We start from the raw sequence: 15511 nt of genomic DNA on the forward strand, positions 1-15511 counted from the left end.
ATATTTCTACTCTTGAAGCGCTAATGATGATAGTAAATTATCGCCAATAGATACCGATATTTACTGCAGCTACACCTAACTCTAGTCTCACACTGAATCCTCCCTTTACCAATGCCTAACTCTAACCACTCTCCCTGGATGCCTAACCTTAACCCCCCACTCACGCCTAACCTTACCCACACCAACAGATAACCTTAACCACTCCTCCCATGCCTAACTTTAACCAACCCTCCATGCCTAACATTAACCATCCCTCCCTGCACATATAACTTTAACCCTCTGCACACGCCTAACCTTAACCACCACCTCAGCCACTGCCAATCCACCCAAAAAATCTGCTCATTTTCAGGTGCTGCCACAGGCACCCATTTAAATACTGGCAATGTAGGGAAATTTGGGTGCTCGCCTCACTTGATATTGTGTGTCGGGGCCCCCTGCAATGCAAAGTACGTATGCAAAAAGTACATAATTAGCATTGTGGGCAGCCCTGACGCCCCAATATCTATCGGGCATCACGGGAGCCCAATACTTTTCCGACGCCCAATATTTTTCGGATGCCGCAGGTACTCAAATTTCCCCACATTACTGGTATTTAAATGGGAGCCTATAGTGGCACTCAATCCTCTGCTGATTGTGGGGGCCAAAGTTTCCTGTTTTCTCTCAGGGCTTGCTATCTAAGATTCTACTAACCTTGTAATGTAACAGAATGCCTTATAAGTGAAATCCACATGGGCTGCTACATGAGTTGATAATGGCACAGGTACTAAGCAGAGGTGACCGATAATTGCAGGTTAATTCAGAAGGCTGAAGATGGCCACCTCCTGGTGGGAAGCAGAAGTCCACCACAGTTCATACATACACTGCCATTGGTGACAAGAAATGTGGTAATTTTCCTGATACTAACACTGGGCACAAATGGTTTCTTAGTTCTTTGTAGGGTCTTTTCACCAGAGTGTGCTTTTATTTTTGCGTATAAACTTCTTGATTAGCTGGTTGGTATTCATTCCATCAATCAGACTGCCACACCTAGAGGCTGAAATATTATCACAATCCTCTGTCTACTCCCTATCCCCAATCTGTCCAAACAACATGAAAATATTAAGCCAACAGCCAGTATTAAGCAACAAACCTGCCGTCATCTCTTTTAGCTTAGCTACTTCACGATATGTGACAAAGCTAGGCTTCAAATATCTTTTGTGCTATTCAATTTAACAAGCACAATGCATAAAATGCAGTAACAAAACTGATCTTAAATAATGTAACATTATTTTTATTTTAACTATGCATTAATATTCTGCTGACATTTTCTTCCATGTTTTATGGAGAACACAAATCTATTCAAGTCACTAACTGTACCACAGTAGATTTTACTATCTAATCTCAACCACTGTAACAGTCTAAGGTCTTTATCATAGTTAAAAATATTTACTTATTATATTTATTTATTGCTTTTTTTGAAGGTGGAGGTGGGGGGGGGGGCAATTATGTTTATAGGGTGTGGGAGAAAATGGGACTGTCCATAGGACACCTAGGCAACCACAAGGAGGTCATATATATTCCATTCATATATGATCCAAAGATTTCATTCAGGATCCTAGCCCTGCAAGGCTAGAGTGCTTGTCACTTGGCTAAAATGCTATCATTTCTCCATTTTGCGTTATTCTAATTGTTTCATGTTGCATTATTTCATTAAGTAAACCATTTTACAGACGTCCAGCAGTGAAAATAATATAATTGCTTATAATCATGTTAATCATTTCTAATTGTCATAAATCATGTTCTGCCTTGTCACTTTTCATTCACTCTGGTGCCACAGGGGCCTTGTGTACATGACAGCTCATGCTCTTAGTGACATGTTAGCCTCCAGGTTTCTTTGATTTATGGATGCTCCTTGAGCCACTGTTGGATGTTGCCATATATTATGTTTGTATTCCCACCTATACTGTACAGTTTTAATTCACATCACCGTACAGAAAAAAAGGGTAAGCTGTGCATCTTTAAATACTTAAAGATGAAATTCAGCCTAAACAAACATACTGTCATTAAGTTACATTAGCTGTGTTAATTAAAATAGATAGGTAATAAAATCTCTTACCCCCCCCCCCCCCCCCCGTTTTAAAAGAACAGGCAAATGTTTGTGATTTCATGGGGCAGCCATCTTTTTGGTTGAAAGGAGGTGACAGGAAGCAGGAGACACAGTTCCAACTGTCCTGTGTCCTGATCACCCCTCTTAACTGCGCGCACTAGGCTACAGGAACAACAACATCAGAAATCCAATCATACTTTGCACAGCATCAGGGGAAAAATGCCCAGGCAGATTTCTTTGATGGGGTGGAGCTTAGCTTCTGTGCAGCTAAAAATGAGGCTTGGGTAAGAAAAACAAAGTTCTGATGCTGTGAAACTGTAAAATAAACACCAAGCCTTTTCAGTGCTGCTTAGTAGATTTTTAGTCTGGAGGTTCACTTTAAATACCTATGCTCGAAAACAAGTATACAAAATGTGAAACAAAAGGATAATAGAGTAAAATAAAGCAAAATGTTGATATAAGGCAGAATAAAGAGGTCATGAAATAACCTTGTACAGTTATAACAATTGTTAATCAGTAAAATGGTGCAGTTATACAACAAAAGACATACCACTTTAAATTAGATGTATTGTGTTGCAGACAAAACGCACTTGCTGAATTCTGTTTTTACAGTATTGTGGCATTTAGAGCTGTCAGTTAAGCTTTTGGTATTTAGAGCTGTCAGTTAAGCTTTTGGACAGGTCAGTCTAATTTAGGTAGTCCGGGCAAGAAAACTGACTGGACAGAAAGTTTATAGAATATTCAGATCTTTTGCACATGATAACTTATAAAGAATGAAAACATTTGAAAGGGCATAGATGACTGCTATTCAGAAACTTGATTTACTGGGTCATACCACTAATTTTAGTGTTTCAGATGATTTTTGTGGCGATGCCAGATATTGACTTTGGATATTGATCTAAGCCATGTATTGACTATGATTGTGCTAAAATACCAAAACCTTAACCTCCTCCTTGGACATGTTTATCTGTAAAGGGACTCTGAGCAGTAACTAAAATCAAAATCTGAACTTACCTGGGGCTTTCTCCAGCCCACCGTAGGTTGGGAGGTCCCTTGGCGTCCATCTGGCTCTTCTCCCAGGCCCTGGTCAGAAATGGCTCCCCGGCGGCTCCCGGCGACACTGGGCCCGAGTGTCGGGCTCCTTCTTCCTGAAATATGACGTCAGTCGTCACCACCCCGGCCGCCTCACGTCATCACAGCGGCCGGTGCAGTACTGTCATGCTGGCCGCCGTGATGACGCGAGGAGGCCGGCGTGGTGACGACTGACGTCATCTTTCAGGAAGAAGGAGCCCGACACTTGGGCCCAGTGTTGCTGGGAGCCGCCGGGGAGCCATTTCTGACCAGGGCCTGGGAGAAGAGCCAGATGGACGCCGAGGGACCTCCCGACCTACGGTGGGCTGGAGAAAGCCCCAGGTAAGTTCAGATTTTGATTTTGGTTACTGCTCGGAGTCCCTTTAACCACTTCCCGACCGCCTAACGCACAGCGGCGGCCGGGAAGTGGAGCCCTTAAGGACCGGCTCACCCACAGAGGCGGCGGTCCATTTAAGGGCATGGGCGGAGCGATCGCGTCATCCGTGACGCGATCCTCCGCCGGCGCCTGTCACCGCTCGCTCGCCGCAACATCCCGCCGGCTATACGGAAGCGCCGGCGGGATGTTAACCCCGCGATCGCCGCATACAAAGTGTATAATACACTTTGTAATGTTTACAAAGTGTATTATACAGGCTGCAATACACTTTGTAATGTTTACAAAGTGTATTATACAGGCTGCCTCCTGCCCTGGTGGTCCCAGTGTCCGAGGGACCACCAGGGCAGGCTGCAGCCACCCTAGTCTGCACCCAAGCACACTGATTTCTCCCCCCCCTGCCCCAGATCGCCCACAGCACCCATCAGACCCCCCCCCCTGCCCACCCCCTAGACCCCTGTTTGCACCCAATCACCCCCCTAATCACCCATCAATCACTCCCTGTCACTATCTGTCAACGCTATTTTTTTTTTTATCCCCCCCCCCTGCTCCCTGCCCCCTCCTGATCACCCCCCACCCCTCAGATTCTCCCCAGACCCCCCCCCCAGACCACCCCCCCCTGTTTACTGTATGCATCTATCCCCCTGATCACCTGTCAATCACCTGTCAATCACCTGTCAATCACCCGTCAATCACCCATCAATCACCCGTCAATCACCCCCTGTCACTGCCACCCATCAATCAGCCCCTAACCTGCCCCTTGCGGGCAATCTGATCACCCCCCCACACCAATAGATCGCCCACAGATCCGACATCAGATCACCTCCCAAATCCATTGTTTACATCTATTCTCTCCTCTAAACACCCACTAATTACCCATCAATCACCCATCAATCACCCCCTATCACCACTTGTCACTTTTACCTATCAGATCAGACCCTAATCTGCCCCTTGCGGGCACCCAATCACCCGCCCACACGCTCAGATTGCCCTCTGACCCCCCCTTATCAATTCACCAGTGCATTAATTACATCTGTTCTTCCCTGTAATAACCCACTGATCACCTGTCAATCACCTGCCAATCACCTATCACCCATCAATCACCCCCTGTCACCCCCTGTCACTGCCACCCATCAATCAGCCCCTAACCTGCCCCTTGCGGGCAATCTGATCACCCACCCACACCATTAGATCGCCCGCAAACCCGCCGTCAGATTACCTCCCAAATGTATCGTTTACATCTGTTATCTTCTCTAAACACCCACTAATTACCCATCAATCACCCCCTATCACCACCTGTCACTGTTACCTATCAGATCAGACCCTAATCTGCCCCTTGCGGGCACCCAATCACCCGCCCACACGCTCAGATTGCCCTCAGACCCCCCCCCCCCCCCTTATCAATTCGCCAGTGCATTAATTACATCTGTCCTTCCCTGTAATAACCCACTGATCACCTGTCAATCACCTGCCAATCACCTATCACCCATCAATCACCCCCTGTCACTGCCACCCAACAATCAGCCCCTAACCTGCCCCTTGCGGGCAATCTGATCACCCACCCACACCAATAGATCGCCCGCAGATCCGACATCAGATCACCACCCAAGCGCAGTGTTTCCATCTATTCTCTCCTCTAAACACCCACTAATTACCCATCAATCACCCATCAATCACTCCCTATCACCACCTGTCACTGTTACCTATCAGATCAGACCCTAATCTGCCCCTTGCGGGCACCCAATCGCCCGCCTACACGCTCAGATTGCCCTCAGACCCCCCCTTATCAATTCGCCAGTGCAATATTTACATCTGTTCTCCCCTGTAATAACCCACTGATTACCTGTCAATCACCTATCAATCACCCATCAATCACCCCCTGTCACTGCCACCCATCAATCACCCCCTGTCACTGCCACCCATCAATCACCCGCTGTCACTGCCACCCATCAATCAGCCCCTAACCTGCCCCTTGCGGGCAAACTGATCACCCACCCACACCAATAGATCGCCCGCAGATCCGACATCAGATCACCACCCAAGCGCAGTGTTTCCATCTATTCTCTACCCTAAACACCCACTAATTACCCATCAATCACCCCCTGTCACTGCTACCTATCAGATTAGACCCCTATCTGCCCCTAGGGCACTCAATCACCCGCCCACACCCTCAGAATGCCCTCAGACCCCAGCCCTGATCACCTCGCCAGTGCATTGCTTGCATCTATTCCCCCCTCTAATCACACCTTGAGACACCCATCAATCACCTCCTGTCACCCCCTAGCACACCTACCCATCAGATCAGGCCCCAATTTGCCCCGTGTGGGCTCCTGATCACTCGGCCAAACCCTCAGACCCCCTTCCGATCACCTCCCCAGTGCATGGATTGCATCTATTTTCCCCTCTAACCACCTCCTGAGACACCCATCAATCACCTCCTGTCACCCCCCTAGCACTCCTATCCATCAGATCAGGCCCAATACAACCTGTCATCTAAAAGGCCACCCTGCTTATGACCGGTTCCACAAAATTCGCCCCCTCATAGACCACCTGTCATCAAAATTTGCAGATGCTTATACCCCTGAACAGTCATTTTGAGACATTTGGTTTCCAGACTACTCACGGTTTTGGGCCTGTAAAATGCCAGGGCGGTATAGGAACTCCACAAGTGACCCCATTTTAGAAAAAAAAGACACCCCAAGGTATTATGTTAGGTGTATGACGAGTTCATAGAAGATTTAATTTTTTGTCAAAAGTTAGCGGAAATTAATTTTTATTGGTTTTTTTTCACAAAGTGTCATTTTTCACTAACTTGTGACAAAAAATAAAATCTTCTATGAACTCGCCATACACCTAACGGAATACCTTGGGGTGTCTTCTTTCTAAAATGGGGTCACTTGTGGGGTTCCTATACTGCCCTGGCATTTTAGGGGCCCTAAACCGCGAGGAGTAGTCTAGAAAACAAATGCTTCAAAATGACCTGTGAATAGGACGTTGGGCCCCTTAGCGCACCTAGGCTGCAAAAAAGTGTCACACATGTGGTACCGCCGTACTCAGGAAAAGTAGTATAATGTGTTTTGGGGTGTATTTTTACACATACCCATGCTGGGTGGGAGAAATTTCTATGTAAATGGACAATTGTGTGTAAAAAAATCAAACAATTGTCATTTACAGAGATATTTCTCCCACTTAGCATGGGTATGTGTAAAAATACACCCCAAAACGCATTATACTACTTCTCCTGAGTACAGCGGTACCACATGTGTGGCACTTTTTTACACCCTAAGTACGCTAAGGGGCCCAAAGTCCAATGAGTACCTTTAGGATTTCACAGGTCATTTTGCGACATTTGGTTTCAAGACTACTCCTCACGGTTTAGGGCCCCTAAAATGCCAGGGCAGTATAGGAACCCCACAAATGACCCCATTCTAGAAAGAAGACACCCAAAGGTATTCCGTACGGAGTATGGTGAGTTCATAGAAGATTTTATTTTTTGTCACAAGTTAGCGGAAAATGACACTTTGTGAAAAAAAACTATTAAAATCAATTTCCGCTAACTTGTGACAAAAAAATAAAAACTTCTATGAACTCACCATACTCCTAACGGAATACCTTGGGGTGTCTTCTTTCTAAAATGGGGTCATTAGTGGGGTTCCTATACTGCCCTGGCATTTTAGGGGCCCTAAACCGTGAGGAGTAGTCTTGAAACAAAAATGACCTGTGAAATCCTAAAGGTACTCATTGGACTTTGGTCCCCTTAGTGCAGTTAGGGTGCAAAAAAGTGCCACACATGTGGTATCGCCGTACTCGGGAGAAGTAGTACAATGTGTTTTGGGGTGTATTTTTACACATACCCATGCTGGGTGGGAGAAATACCTCTGTAAATGACAATCTTTTGATTTTTTTACACACAATTGTCCATTTACAGAGGTATTTCTCCCACCCAGCATGGGTATGTGTAAAAATACACCCCAAAACACATTGTACTACTTCTCCCGAGTATGGCGATACCACATGTGTGGCACTTTTTTGCACCCTAACTGCGCTAAAGGGCCCAAAGTCCAATGAGTACCTTTAGGATTTCACAGGTCGTTTTGAGAAATTTCGTTTCAAGACTACTCCTCACGGTTTAGGGCCCCTAAAATGCCAGGGCAGTATAGGAACCCCACAAATGACCCCATTTTTAGAAAGAAGACACCCCAAGGTATTCCGTTAGGAGTATGGTGAGTTCATAGAAGATTTTATTTTTTGTCAAAAGTTAGCGGAAATTGATTTTAATTGTGTTTTTTTTCACAAAGTGACATTTTCCGCTAACTTGTGACAAAAAATAAAATCTTCTATGAACTCACCATACTACTAACGGAATACCTTGGGGTGTCTTCTTTCTAAAATGGGGTCATTTGTGGGGTTCCTATACTGCCCTGGCATTTTAGGGGCCCTAAACCGTGAGGAGTAGTCTTGAAACGAAATTTCTCAAAATGACCTGTGAAATCCTAAAGGTACTCATTGGACTTTGGGCCCTTTAGCGCAGTTAGGGTGCAAAAAAGTGCCACACATGTGGTATCGCCGTACTCAGGAGAAGTAGTATAATGTGTTTTGTGGTGTATTTTTACACATACCCATGCTGAGTGGGAGAAATATCTCTGTAAATGGACAATTGTGTGTAAAAAAAATTAACAAATTGTCATTTACAGAGATATTTCTCCCACCCAGCATGGGTATGTGTAAAAATACACCCCAAAACACATTATACTACTTCTCCTGAGTACGGCAATACCACATGTGTGGCACTTTTTTGCAGCCTAACTGCGCTAAGGGGTCCAAAGTCCAATGAGCACCTTTAGGCTTTACAGGGGTGCTTACAATTTAGCACCCCCCAAAATGTCAGGACAGTAAACACACCCCACAAATGATCCCATTTTAGAAAGTAGACCCTTCAAGGTATTCAGAGAGGGGCATGGTGAGTCCGTGGCAGATTTCATTTTTTTTTGTCGCAAGTTAGAAGAAATGGAAACTTTTTTTTTTTTTTTTTCCTCACAAAGTGTCATTTTCCGCTTACTTGTGACAAAAAATAATATCTTCTATGAACTCACTATGCCTCTCAGTGAATACTTTGGGATGTCTTCTTTCCAAAATGGGGTCATTTGGGGGGTATTTATACTATCCTGGAATTCTAGCCCCTCATGAAACATGACAGGGGGTCAGAAAAGTCAGAGATGCTTGAAAATGGGAAAATTCACTTTTGGCACCATAGTTTGTAAACGCTATAACTTTTACCCAAACCAATAAATATACACTGAATGGGGTTTTTTTTTATCAAAAACATGTTTGTCCACATTTTTCGCGCTGCATGTATACAGAAATTTTACTTTATTTGAAAAATGTCAGCACAGAAAGTTAAAAAAATCATTTTTTTGCCAAAATTCATGTCTTTTTTGCTGAATATAATAAAAAGTAAAAATCGCAGGAGCAATCAAATAGCATCAAAAGAAAGCTTTATTAGTGACAAGAAAAGGAGCCAAAATTCATTTAGGTGGTAGGTTGTATGAGCGAGCAATAAACCGTGAAAGCTGCAGTGGTCTGAATGGAAAAAAAGTGGCCGGTCCTTAAGGAGTAGAAAGCCCTAGGTCCTCAAGTGGTTAAAGGACATCCAAGGTAAAAATAAACTGTTGAGATAAACAATAATATCTATCCTCCTTCTCCTAAAAATGACTTTATTTAGATGTCGCACTGTTTTATTTTTTATTTCAATCTAGTTTTTACATTTTTACTGGTTCATTGTCTTTGCTCAATAATACCTTCATTAGTAGTAAGTATGCAAAAGCTCAAATCTATGAACTATTGACCCATTTTATCATTTTCCTGCACACAGAAGCCATTTACTGACAGGAAAGTGTTTTATGGCTGTAATTACTTATCAGTGAGGGTTATGCTATAGTCTGACCCAGTCCTGACGCGCACAGAAACTGTTACTTGCATACCTGATTTTTAACTTTTTCATGCATAAAAAAGAAAAAAAGGAACACAGCATAGTCATTTGTGTGCTTGGCACTGTCCTTTTAACCTAAATGAATTCCACCTGTTCCAAGCCCCCACCTCTCCATGCCCATTACCTAAATTGTAAACAGAGTCAAGGCTCAGGTTCAGAAACAGATACTTACCTTTGGAGATGGAAGCCTCTGGATCCTAATGAGGCTTCCCAAGTTCCCCCAGCATCCTCTGGTCCCCTGTTGCCACTTATAGATCCTCCAGCTGACAGAGGCCGCGCTCCTCTTCTTCTGGCATAAGCAAGACCATGCTGCAGCTGCATGAGCATGGATGCACATGTAGCAAGGAGATGCTTGTGCACAAGCAACTCCAGCTTATTACGCAGGTTTGGCCATACTCGACAGACGCAGTATGGTTGCACTCCTGCTTAAAGTAGTATGGCCCTGATCAGATTATCAACAAGCCCTTGTCGGCAATCTTTGGAGGGTCCGTGTCCGGGGATGGGGGGCCAGAGAACAATGAGGGAAGCCTCATTAGGCTTCCCTCTTCTTAGGTAACAGAATACCCAAGCAACTCAGGGTGACCCAAAACCACTAGAAAAGTATAGGGGACCAAAAGAGACCGAAAAGCCCTCCTACTAAAAAAGCAATGCTAAGTGTGGTTTGCCTTCTTAAAACAGAAGTTATTTGCAAAATTGCGATAATTCATGCACAAAAAGACGTGTTTTGCAGTGCCAAACTGCTTTCTCAGGTGTGCCTCTTGGGTGAGCAGCAAACAGCATAAGCACTTTTTTTTACGGTTTTCAATTTAGGGGTAGGAAAATTAACTTATCCGTATGTTTTTGGGATGTGGGAGGAAACCAGAGTGCCCAGAGAAAACAGGAGCAGACACAGGGAGAACATACAAACTCTGTGCACATAGTGCCCTGGCTGGGATTTGAACCAGGGACCCAGCGCTGCAAGGCGAGAGTGCTAACCACTACGCCACCATGCTGCCCACCTATCAATTGGTATTCAACCACTTTGTTTAGAATTAACATACTACGCTAGATAGGCCTCCCATATGTCCCTGTGTTTTTCTCCTCTATTGTACAGTATAAACGGCACCACAGCCCCACCGAACACATAAAACCTACAGAGATTTGAGGTAATCATTATTCTCTCTAAGTACAACAAAATCTAATAACAGAATGATTCAGTTAATAACAGTTTAATAAGTTTCATTTTGTGAAGACTTATCAAATTCTGCCATTCATCACAGAGTAAAACATGGTGACAGACTGTCATTAGCTTTTAATTCTTTCTTATGTTCCTATCTGTCGTTTGCATGCAAGTATTGTGTTGTGCAGACAGCAAAAGTACATGGGGTTGATGTAAGCTGCAGAACATTTCAGATTTATTTGGTATTTGAAACAATCAAACAGATGCACAGCATCAAAAACAGTATGTCAGCTGAATGCTATAAAAGTCAGCGAACGTGCTGAGAATCCTTTACTAATCAAAAGCCCAAACAGACAAACACGTCTTGCTGCTGCATGGCTTTCAGCCCTGTTTCAAGCTACATGGTTGGCAAAATCATATGTTAGCTAAAGGCTGTTTTAGGAGACGCAGGGCTGTTTATGTAAAACAAGACTGCCCACACAGGCCTTTCATGATATGGGTCATAACATAAATCTTTGGTGCCTTTGCTTCAAGGTTATACTTCAGACTAAAGTCACTCAAGCAAAGAAGTCCTTGGAATAAACCACATCATACGTTTAACAACAAAAGATAAGGAAAGCTTCTGCATGGTGAGAATCTGCAGCATTGTGAGAGTAAAATTGCAACTAGAATAGCACGTTAGAGGATTCAACGGCTGCTTCTTTCGTCAATAAATAACAGCCACTCTTGTCATAACTTTCATGTAAAGAAACAGTCTCTTGGGTATTTTTATCTAGTTCTTAAAGATTCCCTATACATGAAATGCCAATTTTGGCTGTTGGAGTGGATTATCATTAAAAAACACATTTCACATAAATCAGTAGGACACATGTCAATATTGCAAAAGTACATTGTAGTTTAAAGAGGAACTCCAGTGAAAATAATGTAGTAAAAAAAGTGCTTTATTTTTACAATAATTATGTATAAATGATTTAGTCAGTGTTTGCTCGTTGTAAAATCTTCCTCTTCCTGACTTACATTCTGAAATTTATTACATGGTGACATTTTTACTGTGGGCAGGTTATGTAGCTGCTCCTAGCTGTTTTGGCTGTTAGAGACAGCTGTAAACAGCTAATTCCTGTCTGTGAACATTGTTACATTGTGGCAGTTTGCCCAGAGTACCACGGTACTCAGAGCTTCTTGTGGGAGGGGTTTCAGCACAAAATCAGTCATACAGCGCCCCCTGATGGTCTGTTTGTGAAAAGCATCATATTTCTCATGTAAAAGGGGGTATCAGCTACTGATTGGGATAAAGTTCAATTCTAGGTTGGAGTTTCTCTTTAAAGCTTATTTTCTAGCGCAAAAAAAACAATATAACAATATATATCTTAGAGTACTGGTTTACTAGAACTCAGGAATCCGGCAGTCTCAACTAACCGGCATGCTTGGCAGGACAAAATGAGGATATTCCTAACTAAGATTGCACAGCCAGCGGTGTGCAGCAGAAAATGCTTACGAATCTTCCGGCACCATCCTTTTCACTTCTTTCTATCTCCCAACTACTTTGTGGTGTCCTCGTATGGCTCGTATGACCTGCATTGGGTCACATGACATATTGGGGCCATCCAAGGAGTACGCCGCAAAGCAGCTGGGAGCTGCAAGAAGTGAATAGCGGCGGAGGATATGTAAGCTTTTTTCTGCTGCACACCGCTGTGCAGTGAATCCATTGGGGGAGGTTAGTGTTATTTTTTTATGCCAGTTGCTTGGCTTCTCAAGCAACCGCACACATATCCGGCATCAGGCAATCCCCTCCTGTGCTGGTTAAATGGGAATATATATATGTTTATGCATATATATATATATATATATATATATATATATATATATATATATATATATCTATATATGTATATATTGGTTTAGATCTTTAGATTGTAAGCTTGCATAGGCAGAGCTCTCTTACCTTTTTGTGTTTTGGATTTTGTTACACATTTATTCATATTAATTCTGTCACTGTTATTGCCGATTCTATACTTTGTACTGATTCTGTGTTTTGTACCAGCTCTGTATTTTGTATATTTGTGTATATCATTGTCTGTGTTATTTTGTACCCCATGTTTGTTTTTTACTTTGTACAGCACCACAGAATATGTTGGCGTTTTATAAATCAATAAAAATAATAATAATAATAATAATAAATCAATTTATTACTGTTTACAATAAATATATTGGAGTAACAGTCAGTCTTCTGGCAAGCTGAGTCCCATAGCTTCTTATTGCTCAGATGCTTAGAAAATGGAAGTTCCTTCCCCAACACATAGCACACTACTTGCCCAACCCCGTCTCCTCCCGCCCCTGACAGAAATTTACTATTTGTCACCAGCACTTCAATTTTATAAAAAACACTGTTTACCTCTCATCACCCTACCCTGTGTTTAACCTTATAAACACACTTGGGAGGGCATAAATAGCATATTATTGCATGCAGAGAGGGAAAACTAGATGAGAAATGATTATGTTTGTCAAGACTGTGTAGTATTTTTGTTCCCTGCGATGGTTGCTTTGTCCATTTTCGACTTGAAATGCAAACCCAAGAAAAATCTGGAAATAAGCAATCACTGCAATCTGCAAGTGTGTGAATAATTTCATTGATCTTTAAGGAGGCATACAGGCCAAATGATAAAGGTCAGGTCAGGGTGCATTAAAATTTCAGAAAATGTAACTTTTACTTTGTATTAAGAATCCATAAGAAGCTCTTTATAGCTTAATAATAAAGAACTAGCATTTAATTGTTATTGAATTCCAGTGTGCAATGACCTTAATCTTTCACTGCTAACAATTAATTTGCCCACCAGTGGTCTCTGAAACACAGTTTGAGATCCACTGCCAAAGAGGATATTAGAATTTGTTATATACAGTATGTCAGGTGAAGACTGCATGTAAGACGTTTATAGATTAATCGCGTTTGTCAATGTGCCTTAATTTATGTCCCAAGCACTTCTCTGACATTAGCCATATAGCTTCAATCATCTTGTTGTTTAATTACACTGAAGGACAAATAGACAATCATTTTTGTGGCTTTTCCATACAAGATGGAACTGTGTATAACTTAAAACAGTTACCACTATATGTCAATACAGTTGTACGCATATTTGGCTGAGATATGTGCAATATTTTCTGCTCTATGCAATGCATTTCAGGAGACGTGAATATAATTACAGCTTGTTAGACTGTTAAATAGAAATTGTATAATACAGTTTATAACTGGTTTGCTTACCTTGTGTAGGAAGAACATCTTCCTTCGGTGGCACAGCAACAGTAATTTTGTCCATGGTTATGGTTGGTCCAAGAGTCCAGGGTTCTTCAGTCTTTACCATTGTATATCCATGTGGTGTTTCCACTGTCATATATGGAAACATTTTATTAGAAGAATCATTTATCATATGGATATCAACTTCCTGGATTCCAATAACATCTGGTGGAGCTCCTGATACCTCTGTGATTTCCGGACTTTGTAGAATGTTCATGTTAGTTGTGCTTTGTACAACAGTATTGATAGATATTTTGGCCTCTTGTTCATCTTCAGACTGTTCCTCTATCCCTGTTTCTTCAGTAGGAAATACTGTAGAGAAGGGTACAACAACATTGCTTGAGTCCATAGATGAAGGTATGAATCCAGTCCATACGTCAAATGGTGCTTCAGTGACTGCTCCTGTCAAAATATTCTCTACAATAACTTCTTGATCATCTTTACTTGATATTTTATCATTGGCATTTGGAGTATTAAAAGGCACTGTAAAGTCTACACTGACTTCATTGTTAATGTTCTTAATAATCTCCTCCAATGACTGTGTTTGAACATCTACCCTTGTTGTAAACTGAAATGAAGTAGGCAAAGTCACATGTTGCTCAGGAATGGAGGTTATACCAGGATTAGTAGGCAATTGGACACTAATCCCACTCACAAAGTCCGTCATCACTTTGGCATTTGGCATCATGGTACTTGCAGTGAAGTCATCACTTGTACTTTGGTGAACTATTTCAGCAGTAGGTTTAGCTAATGGTGTTTCTGCGATAACACCTTCGTCCTTGAAAAAGAAAACAAATAGTGATGTTTTACAATTATAGTAGCAGTAGGGTATTGTACCGTGTTAGCCATCAGCAAAAGCAAGACGTTTTAAATCAGGATGATACCATTTATTGACTAACTAAAACGTTTGTTTTAAAATTATGTCACACTTCACACTTTTCTAGTCATTTTCACATAAGTTTGAATATTATTATTATTAAGTATTTATATAGCGCTGACATCTTCCACACTTTACAGAGTACATTGTCTTGTCACTAACTGTCCCTCAGAGGAGCTAAAAATCTCATCTCTAACATAGTTCTATGTCCATATACAGTATGTATCATGTAGTGTATGTATCGTAGTCTAGGGTCAATTTAGGGGGAAGCCAATTAACATATCTGTATGATTTTGGGATGTGAGAGGGAACCGGGGTGCCCGGAAGAAACCCACCTAGACACGGGGAGAACATACAAACTCCTTGCAGATGTTGACCTGGCTGGGATTTGAGTGCGGGACCCCATAGTGGAAACGCTTTTCCGTTTTTATGTTTGTAGATGCTTGATATTATTGTGATACGCTTAAGACCAAGATGCCTGACGGTGAGCAGGGAACTAAGGGGGGAGTGAGTGTCCCCTCCCCTACATTGGTGGCAGCAACTCCGCACAGTGTGTGTGTATACACAAAAAGGGTGTACTGTTCTGGAGATAGCTCGCTATGTTTGTGTTTTTCCCTTCTCCCAGGCACATGGAACAGGAGGTTGT

The 15511-nt window shown here is 42.5% G+C and overlaps 1 protein-coding gene across 2 annotated transcripts in view; it reads right to left on the minus strand.

The window, feature by feature from the left end:
- Positions 1-15511, minus strand: part of IMPG1 (interphotoreceptor matrix proteoglycan 1) — a 538528-nt gene that overhangs the window by 270893 nt on the left and 252124 nt on the right. For both annotated transcript variants that reach the window (XM_068281513.1, XM_068281514.1), the window contains exon 12: positions 13956-14766. In XM_068281513.1, coding sequence (XP_068137614.1) covers positions 13956-14766 — 811 coding nt within the window. The remainder of the gene's footprint in view (positions 1-13955; positions 14767-15511) is intronic.

Source organism: Hyperolius riggenbachi, chromosome 4 (genome assembly GCF_040937935.1).
Source record: "Hyperolius riggenbachi isolate aHypRig1 chromosome 4, aHypRig1.pri, whole genome shotgun sequence".
In the NCBI taxonomy this organism is placed as follows: Eukaryota; Metazoa; Chordata; class Amphibia; order Anura; family Hyperoliidae; genus Hyperolius; species Hyperolius riggenbachi.